At 49.8% G+C, this 14,745-nt stretch overlaps 1 protein-coding gene across 2 annotated transcripts in view; it reads right to left on the reverse strand.

Annotated features, from left to right (window-relative positions):
* Positions 1–14,745, reverse strand: part of SRGAP3 (SLIT-ROBO Rho GTPase activating protein 3) — a 300,362-nt gene that overhangs the window by 81,205 nt on the left and 204,412 nt on the right. For both annotated transcript variants that reach the window (XM_075550390.1, XM_075550392.1), the window contains exon 5: positions 5,808–5,993. In XM_075550390.1, the coding sequence (XP_075406505.1) occupies positions 5,808–5,993 (186 nt within the window). The remainder of the gene's footprint in view (positions 1–5,807; positions 5,994–14,745) is intronic.

A 14,745-nucleotide genomic window follows, 5' to 3' on the forward strand; every position in this document is an offset into this window, starting at 1 on the left:
TTCCAAATTTCCTAGATTCATATTTCCGCACCTTCCAACTTCCAAAGAGCTGCCGATGCTTGCAGCCGTTTCTCCTTCCCTTGAGGGATGCCCATCACCAGATGAAGGTCCCAAGGGCGGCCCTGCCGCAGGTTTCACCCAGCCCAGCTCCCATCACCATGGCCGACTCCACACTGAGGAATCAGCTCCTCCTCGTCACATCTCGAGCGCCCTCTGCCCCAGGGACTCACCCTCCAGCACAGCCTTCGGCAACGTTCTGCTTCCATCAGGAGGCCCTCACTCAGTATCTGACCGTGTTTTGAAGCTCTGCATAAGGTTTTCAGTGGTCCCTTTCATTGATGTGGGGTTCTGAGTTATTCTCGATGTCTGTTCTTAGTCTGGATGCTCTGCTGAGACCTGTTCACTTTGGGTGACTTTGCTGGCATTTGAAATACCAGGGACATCCCTTCCAGCATCACAGTCACGCACACACATGGCCCCAAAGTATGGCAAAGTGACAGACAGGTGGTGGGTACAGCCCACTAATGCCTAGGATATTGATCGTTGTGTGGTCTATTTCATTTCTGATGACTTCCGCTCTTCCCAGATTCATACTTCTCATTTTGAATCAAGTCTCCTCAACAAACAAAGGTACTCAGAGCTCTGCAGCACCCATGCCACGAAGACTGGCTCCACTCTGAAGAAGCAGCTCGTCCTCAGTTGAACGTCGGAGTCCCTTTCAACCTGGGGGCTTGTCTTCTAGCACTATATCAGACAATGTTCAGCTCCTATTCATAGTTTTCAATAGCTAGCCCCTCAGAAGTAGAGCGCCCATTCCACCTTTCTAGTCTGTTCTTTGTCTAGAAGCTGCTGCGAAACCGCTTCACCATGGACGGCTCTGCTGGTGTCTGACACACAGGGGTATAGCAAGCTCCCGTCGGCAAAGCAGCACTCAAGCCACTGGCGCAGGATAAGCCGAAAGCCATGCATCACCGTGACTGCAGGACTGCAGATAGAGCATCGTTCACCTCTGTTGTCTTTAACTCTTTCACGCCTCCCAGTGTCCTCCCTGGCCTTCACCACGTTGGCCCAAGCTCCCTCTTGCTGTATATTGCCTTCCCCTTCACCCAGGTTGACAAATACCTGCCCTCTAGGAAGCTAATAATTTACCCTCCCTTTCACGTCCACTCGTGGTAGCCCTTCAAGAATGCTTCTTTTAATGTGATCATTTTTCCTTGACCCTTTATAAGAGTGGTCTCCTACAGGTGTTTCCCTTTTGGGATTGATTTCACTCTGCACATTCTAGCTCCATTTCTACGGAAGCAAGTATCAAGACTTCATTTCTTCTACTTGCTGGGCAGGATTCCTTTCATGTATGTACAATATATGTTTATCCACTCGTGTGTCAGTGCATTTTGACTTTTGTGGATGAGCCTGCAAAGAGCACTCGTGTTCAGGTCTCTTTCGGAGTCCCTGCTTTCAAGTCTTGATGTGTAGAAGTGGGATTGCTGAGTCGCATGGTAGTTTCAATTTTAGTTGTTTGAGGAACTGCAATGGCTGTGCTGCTTTGCATTTCTTCCACCAATGGGTGAAGGTTCCAATTTCCCCTCACCCTCACCAACACTTGTTATTTTCTGGTTTGGTTTTGCTTTATCTTGGCCATCCGAGAGGGAGCAACATGGTATCTCACTGTGGTTTTGTTTTGCATCTCTCTGATGGCTAATGACGCTGAGCAGCTCTTCATGTGACTGGTGACAATTTAAGTGTCCTCCTTGGTGACATGTCTATTTAAGTTCTTTGCCCACTTGGTGATTGGGTTATTTGACTTTTGTTGTTAAGTTGTGCATGTTTATATGTCCTTTGTTCTGTACATTTTGGGGGTGTTACGTTCTTGTAGGAGCAGTGAGAGAGAGGAAGGACTCAGGGAGATGGACAGACAGAGTGGCTGGAACAATGGCCTCAAGCACAGGAGCAATTATGAGGATGACGCAGGACCAGGCAATGTTTTGTTCTGGGTACACAGGGTCGCTGTGGGCCAGATCTGACTCAACGGCACCTAGCAACAGGTTCTTGTAGGATATATATTTTCTCTTACTCAATCTCAGTAACTTTTCTTTTATTTTTTTCTTTCTTTTTTTTTGGCAAAGCCTTCTGATGAACAAAGTGTTAAATTTTGACCAGGTACTTTTTGTTTATTTTGTCCTTCGTTATCTGTGCTTCTGCTGTTGCATTGTGAAAAGTCCCACCTGACAACTTTGCCTCCTTCTAAGCATTCTATAATTTTAGTTTGTACGTTTTGATTACTCCAGTTTTATCATATTTTTGTGTACTGTGTGAGCATGGATCCTGTTTCTTTTCTCTGCATGTGGAAATACCATTTTCCCAGCATCAGTTATTACAGAGACTCTTCTTTCCCCATCAAATGGATTTTGCAGCCTTGTCAACATTAGTGCATTGTAGACGTGCATTTATTCTTGTCGTTTCAATTAGTCTCAGCTAATTCCATTCATCTCTGTGTCTACTGTTATAAGAGTACTAGGCTGTTTTGATTTCTGTAGCTGTAGGGTATATTTTTAAATTAGGGGTTACCAGTCCTCTTATTTTATTCTTTTCTTCTCAACATTGTCTTGGTTATTTGGGGCGTTTTGCCATTTCATATGAAGATGAGGCTTATCTGTTTGTTTGTTTCCTAGTTCTATAAACAAAGCTTCAGGACTCTTGATCAGGACTGCATTGAGTCTACTGATGGCTTTGGGTGGCGCTGAAACTGTGACAGTACAGTCCTTTCTAGTCCATGCAAACGGGACGTCTTTTCAGCTCTGTAAATCTTTCCTTTCTTTCAGCAGTGTTTTGTGGTTTTCATTGTATGCATTCTCCACGCACCTAGTTTGATTCATTGTATACTCATTGCCATCACGCTGACGATGACTCAAAGTGACCCCACGGGACAGGTGAGATCTGCCCCTGTGAGTTTCCGAGACTCAAATTCTTTATGGGAGTGAAAAGCCAATTTCAAACCACTGACCTTGCAGCTAGCAGCCCAATGCATAACCACTCCAGGGCTCCTTAGATTGACTGCTAGGTGTGTTATTCCCTGAAGTGCTTGGAAAATAATGTGTCCCCTAGTCCCCTTTCAGGTTCGCATTGCTGGGGTGTAGAACCCCGAATGACCATGTGCCCTGACGCACGGCTAAGCTCCTCTGTTAGCTCTAGAAGTTCCCTTGTGGACCCTTTAACATTTCCTATGTATAGTAACATGTCATCCATGAGTAGAGATCACTGTATTTCTTCTTTATCCACCTGGTTACCTTTGATTCCCTTTTTCTTATCTCACTGTGTTTGCTGAGACTTACTAATACTGTAGTTCACAGATGCGGCAGGAGCAGGCACCCTCATAAAGTTTTAACTGGCTCATGTTTAAGAAGTGGGTCACCAGGTCTCTCTCGCCAGATGCTCTGGGCGGACTCTGGTTTCTGGCCTGTGGTGAGCAGGAGGGCATCCTGGAGCAGGAGGGGCTCGTGGGACAGAAGGATGTTGTTGCGGCCAGGTGTCACTCAGTGAATTCCAACTCACAGCGACCCCAAGTGACAGTGGGACTTCGCTGCTTAGGGTTTTCAAGGCTATGGTGTGTGTGTGTGTGTGTGTGTGTGTGTGTGTGTGTGTGTGTGTGTGTGTAAACCTGTGCTTTACTTATTTATTTATTTTATGATAGAGCCTTTGTTTTAGAATAGAATCCTTCTTTTAACTGGCATGTAATTCACATAACATACAATTTGATAGTTCAATCGTATGAAAGAAGAGTTGGGAAATCATCATCACAATCCATTTTAGAACTTTTTCTTCTTTCTTGTGCTCACTGTTATTAGCTCCCCATTTCCCCATCCCTTCCTGCCCCACCCCCAAGGAACCATTTATCCCATTACTGTCTCTATAGATTCACTTGTCCTGGACAACATACAAAACCGAACAACATACAAAACAGCAACAGCACCACCCAACGACCGTAACAAAATAGAACAGAGAAAAACCTCAACCGACAAGAAAGCAGAAAATAATAAGAATTGAAACCAATTTAAAATGGAGCAAAAGGGAGATCAAGTGATGGGGGGTTAAGTGTTGACCTAGCGACATCTGAAATCTTCCACTACCCAATGCGCGGCTGCACGACAGTAAGGCTCGTCCCACCAGAGGCTGAATCCATGTGTGCTGCCCGAGGCCTCCGATGGACTCAGGATTGTCCTCCCTCAGCTAGACTGCCTATTCCACATGGCCTTCTCTTTAGAGATCGCCTCTGGCCTTTCCCCAGGCCCTCTGACTTTGGCAATTTTCAGGGGAAAAAAAAAAAAGACTTTTCCTGGCAGTTACACTGGGAAGCCACCATGCACCCAATCCCAGAGTAGATGTAGACACTCTTCATTCCTCTCCGGAGGCCCTACTATGCTCCTGAGACAATGTCCTCGGAGACCCTTCTCTGGGACTCAAAACATGGTACACCTGACAAGGAGGTTGGAAGTATCTTAGTTTCGTGTATCTATCTTATCAGTGAGGAATCGGTAATTGAAAATAAGTGACAGTTAAGAGGCAAATGGCTAATTAGCACACACATTTGAACTAAAGATGAACCTTCAGACTCCCCAAGTCGTACGTGGTCAACCCCTCTATATTTCTGCCTTTCATACCCCTGTCATCCCCTGCCTGTTCTTAGTTGTTGGTATTGTTCAGTGTTATCTGAATTTCCAATTATCCTCACTATTTAGCTTCAGAATATTCTTATAGCTCCAAAGAAATCTCCTGTCCGTTAGTCGTCATTCTTCCCCTCCAATTAACCTACCTTCTGTCTCTGCAGATTGTTCTATTCAGGGCATTTCATAAAATGTGTGGTATCTTCTGCCACCTCTGTTCTTAGTCCACGCAATTTCCTGCACGGGTCAGACCGCTGCACTCAGGGAGGGGGTTATAATGCACGGCAGGTAGCCCGCCACTTACCTGCGAGGCCCATTCTGAGGACAACAGCTCATTCCCGAGGTGAGATGCACCTGTCTTTCTTGTGAAATGTTAAAAATGTCTTAAGATGTTCATTACTGCTGTCTTTTTACCAGGATCTTTATAGATCTGGCCAGGTAGATGATAAAATTGACCACCTGTGAGTGAACACCTGAGGACGACACCATCAGCACGTTCTGAGCTGAAACCTCTGACTAATCATAAACCCCAAAAGTTGTGAGGTTTGGTTGGCACTCAAATAAACACATTGTCCTGTCTTGGGGGGACGATCATTTGGGCTACCTGTATTTTCACCTGGAACTCAAGGTGACCCTGTGCATGTCAGTGTGGAACCGCTTTCCACAGAACAGCTGGTTTTCCTAAGGGAGATTGCCAGGCCTTTCTTCTGTGGCTTTTCTGGGTGGACTGGAACCTGCCTTTGGTTTGGAAAGGGCACTTTCTGATTGTATTGACTGGAAGCCTAGACTATTCCCTCCCTCTTCATCCGGCACATGCAGTAACAGCCAGTACCCATCACCCACATCACCAGTGCCACTCAACTGGCCTTTAGAACAAGACTCCAGACCACTGGGTAAGGAGCTCCCACTGCACCCACCAAGGCTAAGAATGTCTTCACCGGGTGAGACCCTCATCGCAGTTTGGCTTTCTTGTCAGCCGAGCTCCACTCCCAGCTGCTAGCCAGCCCAGCATGTGTTTGCCAAAGCATCCAGTCCATCCCCCTGCACAACATGGACCTCTAAGGGACCAGGTATGGGCAGTACCTGTCCACCTGACAGTCTCGGCTCTGGGGTCCCCTTTCTGCCCAGAGCGCCCCCTCTGCTTACCTTCTCCTTCATCTTCTCCACCTTCCTCACGGAGCTGCGGCGCTGGGGCCGGTCCTCGAGGCGGAGCAGGTTCATGCTGAGCTCTCCCGCCTTGTTGAACTGCTTCTCCTCCTGCTTCTCGGCCTCCTTCAGCTTGCTCTCTGCGCTGATGCTCTCCGCGTGGTACATGTGGTAGGTTTTCATGACCTGGGGGACGCGAGTGCAAATCAGCAAGTCACCACCAGGTGCGGGCCAGTCCTTCCACGGCACCAGCCCCTACAGAGTCCTGAACTCCCGTCAGACCTGCCCCTGCCCGCTGTCCACACAACACCTTGGGCCTGTGTTTCTTCACTTTTTTTCCCTTTATTCATATACACTTATTTGTTGTTATTTTTAAAATCATTTTATTAGGGACTCATACAACTCTTATCACAATTCATACATACATCAATTGTGACAAGCATATTTGTACATTCATTACCCTCATCATTCTCAAAACATTTGCTCTCCACTTAAGCCCCTGGCATCAGGTCCTCATTTCCCCCCCTCCCTCATGAACCCTTGATAATTTATAAATTATTATTTTGTCATATCTTGCCCTGTCCGACATCTCCCTTCACCCACTTTTCTGTTGTCTGTCCCCCAGGGAGGAGGTCACATGTAGATCCTTGTAATTGGTTCCCCCTTTCCAACCCACCCTCCCTCTACACTCCCAGTATCGCCACTCACACCACTGGTTCTGAAGGGATCATCCGCCCTGGATTCCCTGTGCTTCCAGTTCCCATCTGTACCAGTGTACATCCTCTGGTCTAGCCCAATTTATAAGGTAGAATTGGGATCATGATAGTTGAGGCGGTGGGGGTGGGGAGGAAGCATTTAGGAACTAGAGGAAAGTTGTATGTTTCATCATTGCTACACTGCACCCTGACTGGCTCATCTCCCCACGACCCTTTTGTAAGGGGATGTCCAGTTGCCTACAGATGGGATTTGGGTCTCCACCCTGCACTCCCCTCATTCACAATGATATGTTTTTATTCTTTGATGCCTGATACCTGATCCCTTCAACACATCATGATTGCACACATATATACTTGTTTTTTATGATTATAGGAGCCATATGTGTTCCCTGTCCAAGATAGGAAAGCAAACGGCCAAGTGAAGAAGACATTGCCTCACTCCCATGGTCCAGAGTTGACCACAGTAACGCTCTAAGCTTTCTATACTTCTTTCTTTTTACACAAACTCTCTAGCACTGGAAATGATGCTGAGCAGTAGAAGCAACAACTTTACCACCCTCACCAGCAGCAGCTGCTGCATCCTGGTCACCTGCCATTAAGTTCTTACCAAGAAAGTGCCAGCTCCCCGGCCCATCTGTCGGTCTGTTGGCACGGCGGGAGCCTGGGTGTGGCTGTGGTGCTGGACGCTACACACTAGTATGTCAAATCCTAGCAGGGTCACCCACGGGGAAGGGGCCCGGCGACTCACTTCCGAAGCGTAACCAGTGAAAACCCGGGCGTCCTAAACCACTGCTGGAGATGACAACATGGGGGTTCTCAATGCGTCATCAGGAGGGATCAGGTGCTGGAGAGAGACATCGTGGTCATGGATGGTGAAGGGGAGCCCCAGCAAAGGTGGGGGGGGGCCCAGGGAGGAGGGTTGGCACTACCGTCACAGGGGTAGACTCAAACAAATCAGTGATGGTGGGGACGGCACGGGACTAGACAAGGATGCTTCGCTCCTGTTGCCCGTGCAGCCACCATGAGATGAAGCCAACTTAACAGCAGTGCGTAGGACAACCGCCAGGCATGTGCTGGTAAAGAGGAAATGGAACCCGCAACCATGTGCCTGGGGCAATTCAGGGTTCTCAGAGTGCTATAGCCAACTCCATCCTCCGTCAGACGGCCTCTCCAGCCCTGCTGCCCAATAACTCTGAGCAACTCTTGCTCAGCCTCCTGAAGCAGCCGAGAAAGCGCTTCCTCCATGCGCAGGGGCTTTCCTGAGGAACGCCCTCCTTACACATGCAGGAATCCCGTTTGTTTGTTTGTTTGTTTAAGCTGTTCTCTTAGGTAACATTTGCCTGAAAACGGGTCTGTCTCCAGAAGGAGCTAACTTGGACAGCCTCGCGGTTAGCCCACGCCCTAAATGAACTCATCTTCGGCTATAAAGCGACTTCCTGTCAAGCAAAGTTCACTTTGTCACTCCACGTCAGACGCTGTCAGAACAAGGGCTTCTTCGAGTCGGAAGAAATCCTAGGTAACACCTAACTCCACCACCAACTTTTACATAAACGTGCAAACTTTTCAATAACAGGAAAGGAAAACCGAAGTCCAGAGAAGCAAAATAGCTTATCCAAAATCAAGTAGCATCTCAGACCACAGCTATGGAACCCCCAGCACAGTCCAGATACGGAGCACAAGCAAAAGAGGCCCCTCGTGTGCTGAGCCTCATCCCCCCGCCCGGCCTGCCCCAGGCCCCCTCCATTTGTCCTCTGCGCCTGTAGAGTGGTTCTGGAATGTCATACGGAGACACGGAACCACACAAGAGGAGTGAGCGCCTGTGTTTTAGATTCATCCAGGCTGCCACATGTACCAGGAATTCCTTTTTATTGCCAAATCATAGTCCACTGGGTAGAAAGGCCACAGCGTGTCCACGCGGCTGTTGGTAGTTGTTTGGGTTGCTTTTAGCTTCGAGCAATGGGAAATACAGCTGCTGTGAATGGGATTTCAGTGGATATATGCTTTCATCTCTCTAATATAAATATTTCATAGTGGAATGGGGGTCCTATAGAGAAATTGGAAACAGGTTCTTTTGTCTTTTAACGCATCACCTTTTTCTTTCTTTCGTTCTTTCTTTCTTTCTTTCTTTCTTTCTTTCTTTCTTTCTTTCTTTCTTTTTTAAACCATATCACACTCCCTCCTGAATCCATTTTCTCAGCAGAGGTGAATCTTTGGGGCAGTCACAGAGAAGACTGGGCAGTCCCAAACCAACAGCAAGCGCAGACGAGAGGTTGGTCTGCTGGACCCTCATGAGACCTTTGGGGCATTTGCCTCTTCCCAGACACACAGATCAAGAAAACAGGACAGTGCCAGCCATCCAACCCTTCAGCCCCTCCTTTAAATACAAAAGCAAGCCAGCAGACTCTGAGAATGGACAACGTCCATATAAGTACCTGCTGGCCGCAGAAGCAGGATCCATTGTTAGAACCCAGCCTCTTGCGAATGCAGCCCCTGTGGGCTTCCTCTGTCGCCAGGCAGGGCCTTTCCCAAGCACAGTGAGCCTTCTGCGTCCAGTGTTTGTGTGCAGGTGGACTCTGGGGCCAATGTGTGCCAACGAGAAGTGCCTCACTGAACTCACCACTCACACTCCAGCCTGTGTGTCCCCTCTGTAGACTTGGTCAGTTTGGTGGATGGTACTCATTCATCGTGTGTGTGTGTGTGTGTGTAGATTGCATCTCCCCCAATGCAAGAGGGCAAAGTTTGTGATCCTATCTCCTGTCATATGCAAAGACTGGGACTGGAAGAACTGATATTTATTTACACGAATGATGGGTGGATGGATGAAAGGAAAAGGGAGGGAGAGAGGAAGAAGGGGGGGGGGAAAGAAAGCAGGGTCAGGCAGGGAGGACACATGGAAGGGGGTGGTAGAGTTCGATTGCCTTTGTGCTGGAGAAAGAGGACAGCTACACCTTGGTCATGAATATTTACAAAGCAGCTGATGATGTTGGGAGAAACCAGAGGTGCTCTACTCCTGTAAACAGCGTCTCAGAAACCCACAGGGGCAGCTCTCCCTGCCCTGTAAGGGCGCTGTGGGTCAGAATCGACATGATGGTGAGGAGTTGGCTTTGCGTTGGATGTGTCAGGCACAGCACCAAACCAAGCCTGTCCCTATCAAGTCAATCCCCCTTCCTAGCGAACCCGGCGTTACAGAAAAAACTGCTCCATCGGGTTTTTTCGACTACTTAATCTTGCCAGAAGCGGAGCTCTGGGCTTTTCTTGGCTGGTGCCACTGGGTCGGTTGATCAGCAAACTTGATGTGCAGTCAAGCGCACACCATTTGGGCGACTCAGAGATCTTAGGTCCTAAGCTCAGTGATGAAAATACTGCAGTGTGGAGGACAGATAGGGTCTCTGCCCTTACTAAGGACACACTCTCCTAGGGACACAACAGTTCAAAACAGGGGATTATCACATGTTGTGACATGTGTGAGGATGATGTTGTGTGTGTGTGTGTGTGTGTGTGTGTGATTGTGTGCCTTCAACTTAATTCCATCTCATAGCTGCCCGAGAAGACAGAGAAGAACTACCCCCACCCCACCCCAGGTTTCCAAGCCTATACATCTTGACCAGAGCAGATTGCTAGGTCTTCTCTCCCACCGAGCTGCTAGAGGACTTGAACTACCCAACATTTCATTAGCAGCCAAATGCTTGCCCACCGTGCCACCGGGGAGCCTGGACCACAGGCCTAAGGAAGTCTTTCTGGGAAGGTGAACCTTGAACGAAGGTGCTTGTTGGGTGGGTGAACAGGGCACAGGGCGAGGGTGGAATACTCCAGACAGAGAGGCTGGGATGACCGTGCGCCCAGGCGAAGCAAGGGCCCGGCCGGTTGGAGAGACGGCTCACCCAGGGAGAAGAACAGCGGGTGCTTGTTCCTGGCAGCACTAGCACACAGAGCCGCTTCCTTCCCTCCCTCGGTGGACATCTGCTGTTTCTCTCTGCGGGCTCCTCCAGTCCTCCCCCTTCTGAAATAGCTTCCTGATTTTCTGGGAGGAAATTTCCAGAATCCCTCTCCCCCACTCTCAGTCAGCGCAGTTCACATAAAACTGATTGCACCCTTTATTTCAGGGGGTGTGGGGACATGAGAAACAAGCCTGGCCAACCAGCAAACAGGATGTTCATCTGACCACAAGACTGGGATCATGATCCCAACCAGGCCAGTGAGAGACTCTGGGACTCTTGCTGAACCGCTAGCCAGACTGAGCCGGCAGGAAGTGAGCTTTCAGTGGGAGGAGCAATCCTGACCACCGCATGGAAGAAACCTGCCTACCCGTGAAGTCAAAGCGGAACAAAGTATTGCCAAAGGCATTGCGGGAGCCCCTGGATCCAGCTACACCTGAGCTGCCTGCTCAAGCAACTCAATGCATTGTCAAGTTTCATGCAACCCAGAGACCATGGAATGTGCCCCAAATTGCCACTGAATGAGTCTCCCATGACAGACTTCTTCCTTTTCCAGCCTTCTGATGGCCCAGACCAACCCTTGTCCCCACTGACCAAACCATATGTGTTGACTGACGGACACACAAAACGATTGAGCTGGAAGAGAGCTCAGGGCCACTTCCTGCTCCCTGTGGTCGTATGTGCTCCCTCTCTGCACCCAGGAAAGGTCCTCTGTGTCCCAGGTGCACATCAGACACCACCTCTTCTTTGATGGCTTCCTGATGCTCCTGCATGGCCCTGTTCCCTCCCACCGTGTCCATATCTTCATGCCGATGCTTGTCACACTGTGTGCCTACCGAGGGCACAAGCTGTGTGGCGGCAAACCTTACCCCCTGGTTCTCCTTAGGACCAGTTCTACCCATAGATGACACAGACCCCCCCGGCCCTCCATGCCTGCAGAATAGCGGTTGCCCAGCAGGGGAGCCACACCCCTCCTCTCTTTCCTCGGGCAGAGAGCCATTAAGATAGAGGCTTAAAGGGCCTCTCCGAGTTCTTCTCACTTCATGCCCTCATTCCACAGGTGAGTGAAACTGAGGCCGGAGACCAGGTAACTTGGCCTCGGTCTATGTTTCCGACGTATGAGATGCCACTGGGTTAGCAAGATGATTCTGGGGGTTGCAGGGGCACATTCTCTAAAACACAGACTGGCACAACGAGGGGCTAACCCTTTTCAACTCCAGCGAATCCTCTGGTCACCTCAGAGGGACTGGCACCAACAAGTATCTCGTGTCCCTCTACTGCAGCTCTCCGTCAGACCTCGGTTCAAGGAATCTTCCTCTAACGGATGGAATCCCTTCTGTTTGGACGGACTTGTTTCCCAGTTGCTGGTGTGGAACATCGTTTTCTTATCAAATAGATGAAGATAAGCGGGTCATGCATAAGGGGGCTTCCAAACGTTCCCAGAAGGGTAGAATTAAGACAGCGGATTTTTTTCCATGAATTTTTTTATGTCTTCTAAGATGGTCATGGAGATCCTTGAGCAATGTATACCAAACTGAGTCTGATCGCCCAGACCCGGGACCAGGCCCTGCCACTCCCTGCTGGGTGACCATGGCTGCCTCCTGGGCCTCTCTGGGCCCTCAAATGGGGGTGGTAATAACACCTGCCTCCAAGGTGATGTGACAGCTAGATGAGTTACTACGTGCAAAGCGCTGAGACCAGTGTCAGGTGTGGGTAAGTACCACGTAAGAACGGTGGCAGCGGTGGTTGGCGGCCATGGTGTTGGCCCTGAGTCACGGTGACCCAAGAACAACAGAATGCAGCACTGCCCACTCCCGCATTGCCTGCCCCCATGATTCCTGCACCACCCACCCCACCAGCAGTCAGGGGCACACTGGTGTCAGCCAGAGGATTGGCTTTGGCTAGGCTTGGCACAGAGAGGCCAGCATTTCTTCCCAGTGCCTAGCCCGACAGACTCCAATTCAAACTGAGAATGTTAAAAGAAAAAAAAAAAACGAGGGTTGGAGGGGGGATGAACTGACCAAAGTTTCAACTGTGCAAGTCAGATTTATCCCCCTCTGATGCATGCTGGACCTGATCCGGTTTTCAAGTTCTCGGTTGTTTTGTGCTTGTTTGTTCCTATTGGGGTGTCTCCCGGAGGTGTGATGTCATTGGAGGTCACCCTCCTGAAGTTCTGTTACATGTTGCTCTGTGTTTTGGTAAAGGAAACCCAGGATTGATGAACCTATAGGGACAGCAAGTCAAATAGGGTTTTGGGCAACGGGGGGATAGGGTGGTGCAAGGGTAGTGGGGGATGGGGATGGGGGATGGTGTAAAAGGGAGACGCTGTCAAGGAGTCAGGAAGAATGTTTGGAAACTGATTGTGGGAGCAATTGTGCAATTCTGCTTGACATGACTGAACTATGGAATGATATATGTTTCCACTCCCAATTAAAAATAATTTTGTTTGTTGGTTTTAAAGAAGGGTTGACTGACTGACAAATGGCAAATAAATGGCAGAGGGCTCAATGGTGTGGTGAACCTGTGAGGAGGTGACCCCTTTGGGGGTTCAATGACCCTTTCACAGGGGTCGCCTGATTTATAACAGTAGCAAAATGACAGTCTTGAAGTAGCAATGAAAATAATTTTATGGTTGGGGGGCCACCACCACATGGGGAACTGTATGAAAGGGTCCGGGCATGAAGAAGGTTGAGAACCCCTGCTCTAGAGAGACCCGCAGCAGCCGGGCTACAGAGCTGGGTCTTGGTCATCAGGACTCGGGATCTCACACCTGCATCCCTGAGGGTGGTCAACAGGAGAAGACGCCTTGCGCACAACTTAAGCCTGGGGGCTACAGGTTGATGTCTGGTCACTGAACCCAGCACCCAACAAAATCCAGGTTCCCCAAGGGACACAGGCTACTGCTGTGAGCTGCCTCTAGTGGATCCTGACTCAGTGTGACCTGGAGGTGCAATGAAAAGAAGGGCTTTCCAGACCCTTGCTGGCCACCCCACCCGCATCCCCCAATACAGACGGAACCATCATGCACCACGGGGGTTTCAGAAGAAGATCCCCAGGTCTTTCCTCTTAGTCCATTCTAGCCGGGAAGCTCTGCCGAAGCCTGATCAGCAGCATAGCAACACGCAAACCTCCGCTAACAGATGGGCGGCAGATGCACACTAAATAGGTGCGTTGGCCGGACTTGAACCGGCGCTTGATCTCCCACAGGGAAGGGGAGCGTTCTACCATGACTGCCTCTTGCGATGCGGGTCTACCTGGAACCAGCTTGGCTGGCATGGACTTCCCATCAGCTCCTCCCACGTGGCCCTGCACCCCAGGCGTGGCGGGTCCCCAGGCTCTGAGCCCTGAGCACAGGGGCTCTGACAGGGAAGCTGGGACAGGATGTGCTGGTTAATAACACAACAGATGCATTTCAAGAGCTACAAATACAGCAAAGAGCTGAACATATTCTTAGCTGCATAAGGCAATGAAGTGGGGTTGTTTTGTTGCCATTCGTTCTTTTGTGTTGGCCTCTTCTGGGATGATTTGGCTACCGGCTCACACACTCAACCCTCTCCCTTTCTCCCACTCCCCTCTCAGGCCAACAGATGAGGGGGCTTCGAAAAGTTCGTGGAAAAATCATGGCATCTTTCCATATAATTTTTGCAGCTCCCACCCCTGTGTAATCAAGGGCTATCTTGTGTCAGGGTCACAGCGTTCTGGGGGGAAGTGAGTTGAGGTGTGTGTGCTCACACTGTGTGTGTGCACACTCGCACATGCATACAGACTACGGTGCTTTAGAGAGTGCTGTGTTGGGGTGGGGACAGGGCAGAATAATGAATGAAGGGACAGACGGACAAATGGACAAACAACTAACAAATTGACCAGCCCTGAAGGGCATCTGCAACCTTGTCCGTCCCAAATGGAGACAAGGTTTTTCCAGGCAGTGGGTGCCTTTAGCATTTCACTCCATCACCGTTATACCTCGGATCCATTAAACATCTCTCCAAAATCACCTCCACCTCCTTTATAACCAAAAGTAAAGCGAAAAAGGTCTGGTGTTATTTGTCACTGCGGTCCTTTCCCTGGCGCTTCAGGGGCTGGGGGAGGAGGGAAGGGTGCGGCCCTGTGTGAGCGGGCGTTTCTGACTGGAAGATCTCCCCTGCCAGGAAGCATGGGGTTCTGGGCCCAGAGCACCCTTAGCAGCTGCGAGGCTCGCAGACCACTCATGCGATGGCCTCAGACTCCCTCCCACCACAGCAGCACACCCTGGCCCGGGACTGACGCTCCTTGTCCCTGCCATGCCTC

The sequence above is a fragment of the Tenrec ecaudatus genome, chromosome 5, assembly GCF_050624435.1.
Source record: "Tenrec ecaudatus isolate mTenEca1 chromosome 5, mTenEca1.hap1, whole genome shotgun sequence".
NCBI lineage: Eukaryota > Metazoa > Chordata > Mammalia > Afrosoricida > Tenrecidae > Tenrec > Tenrec ecaudatus.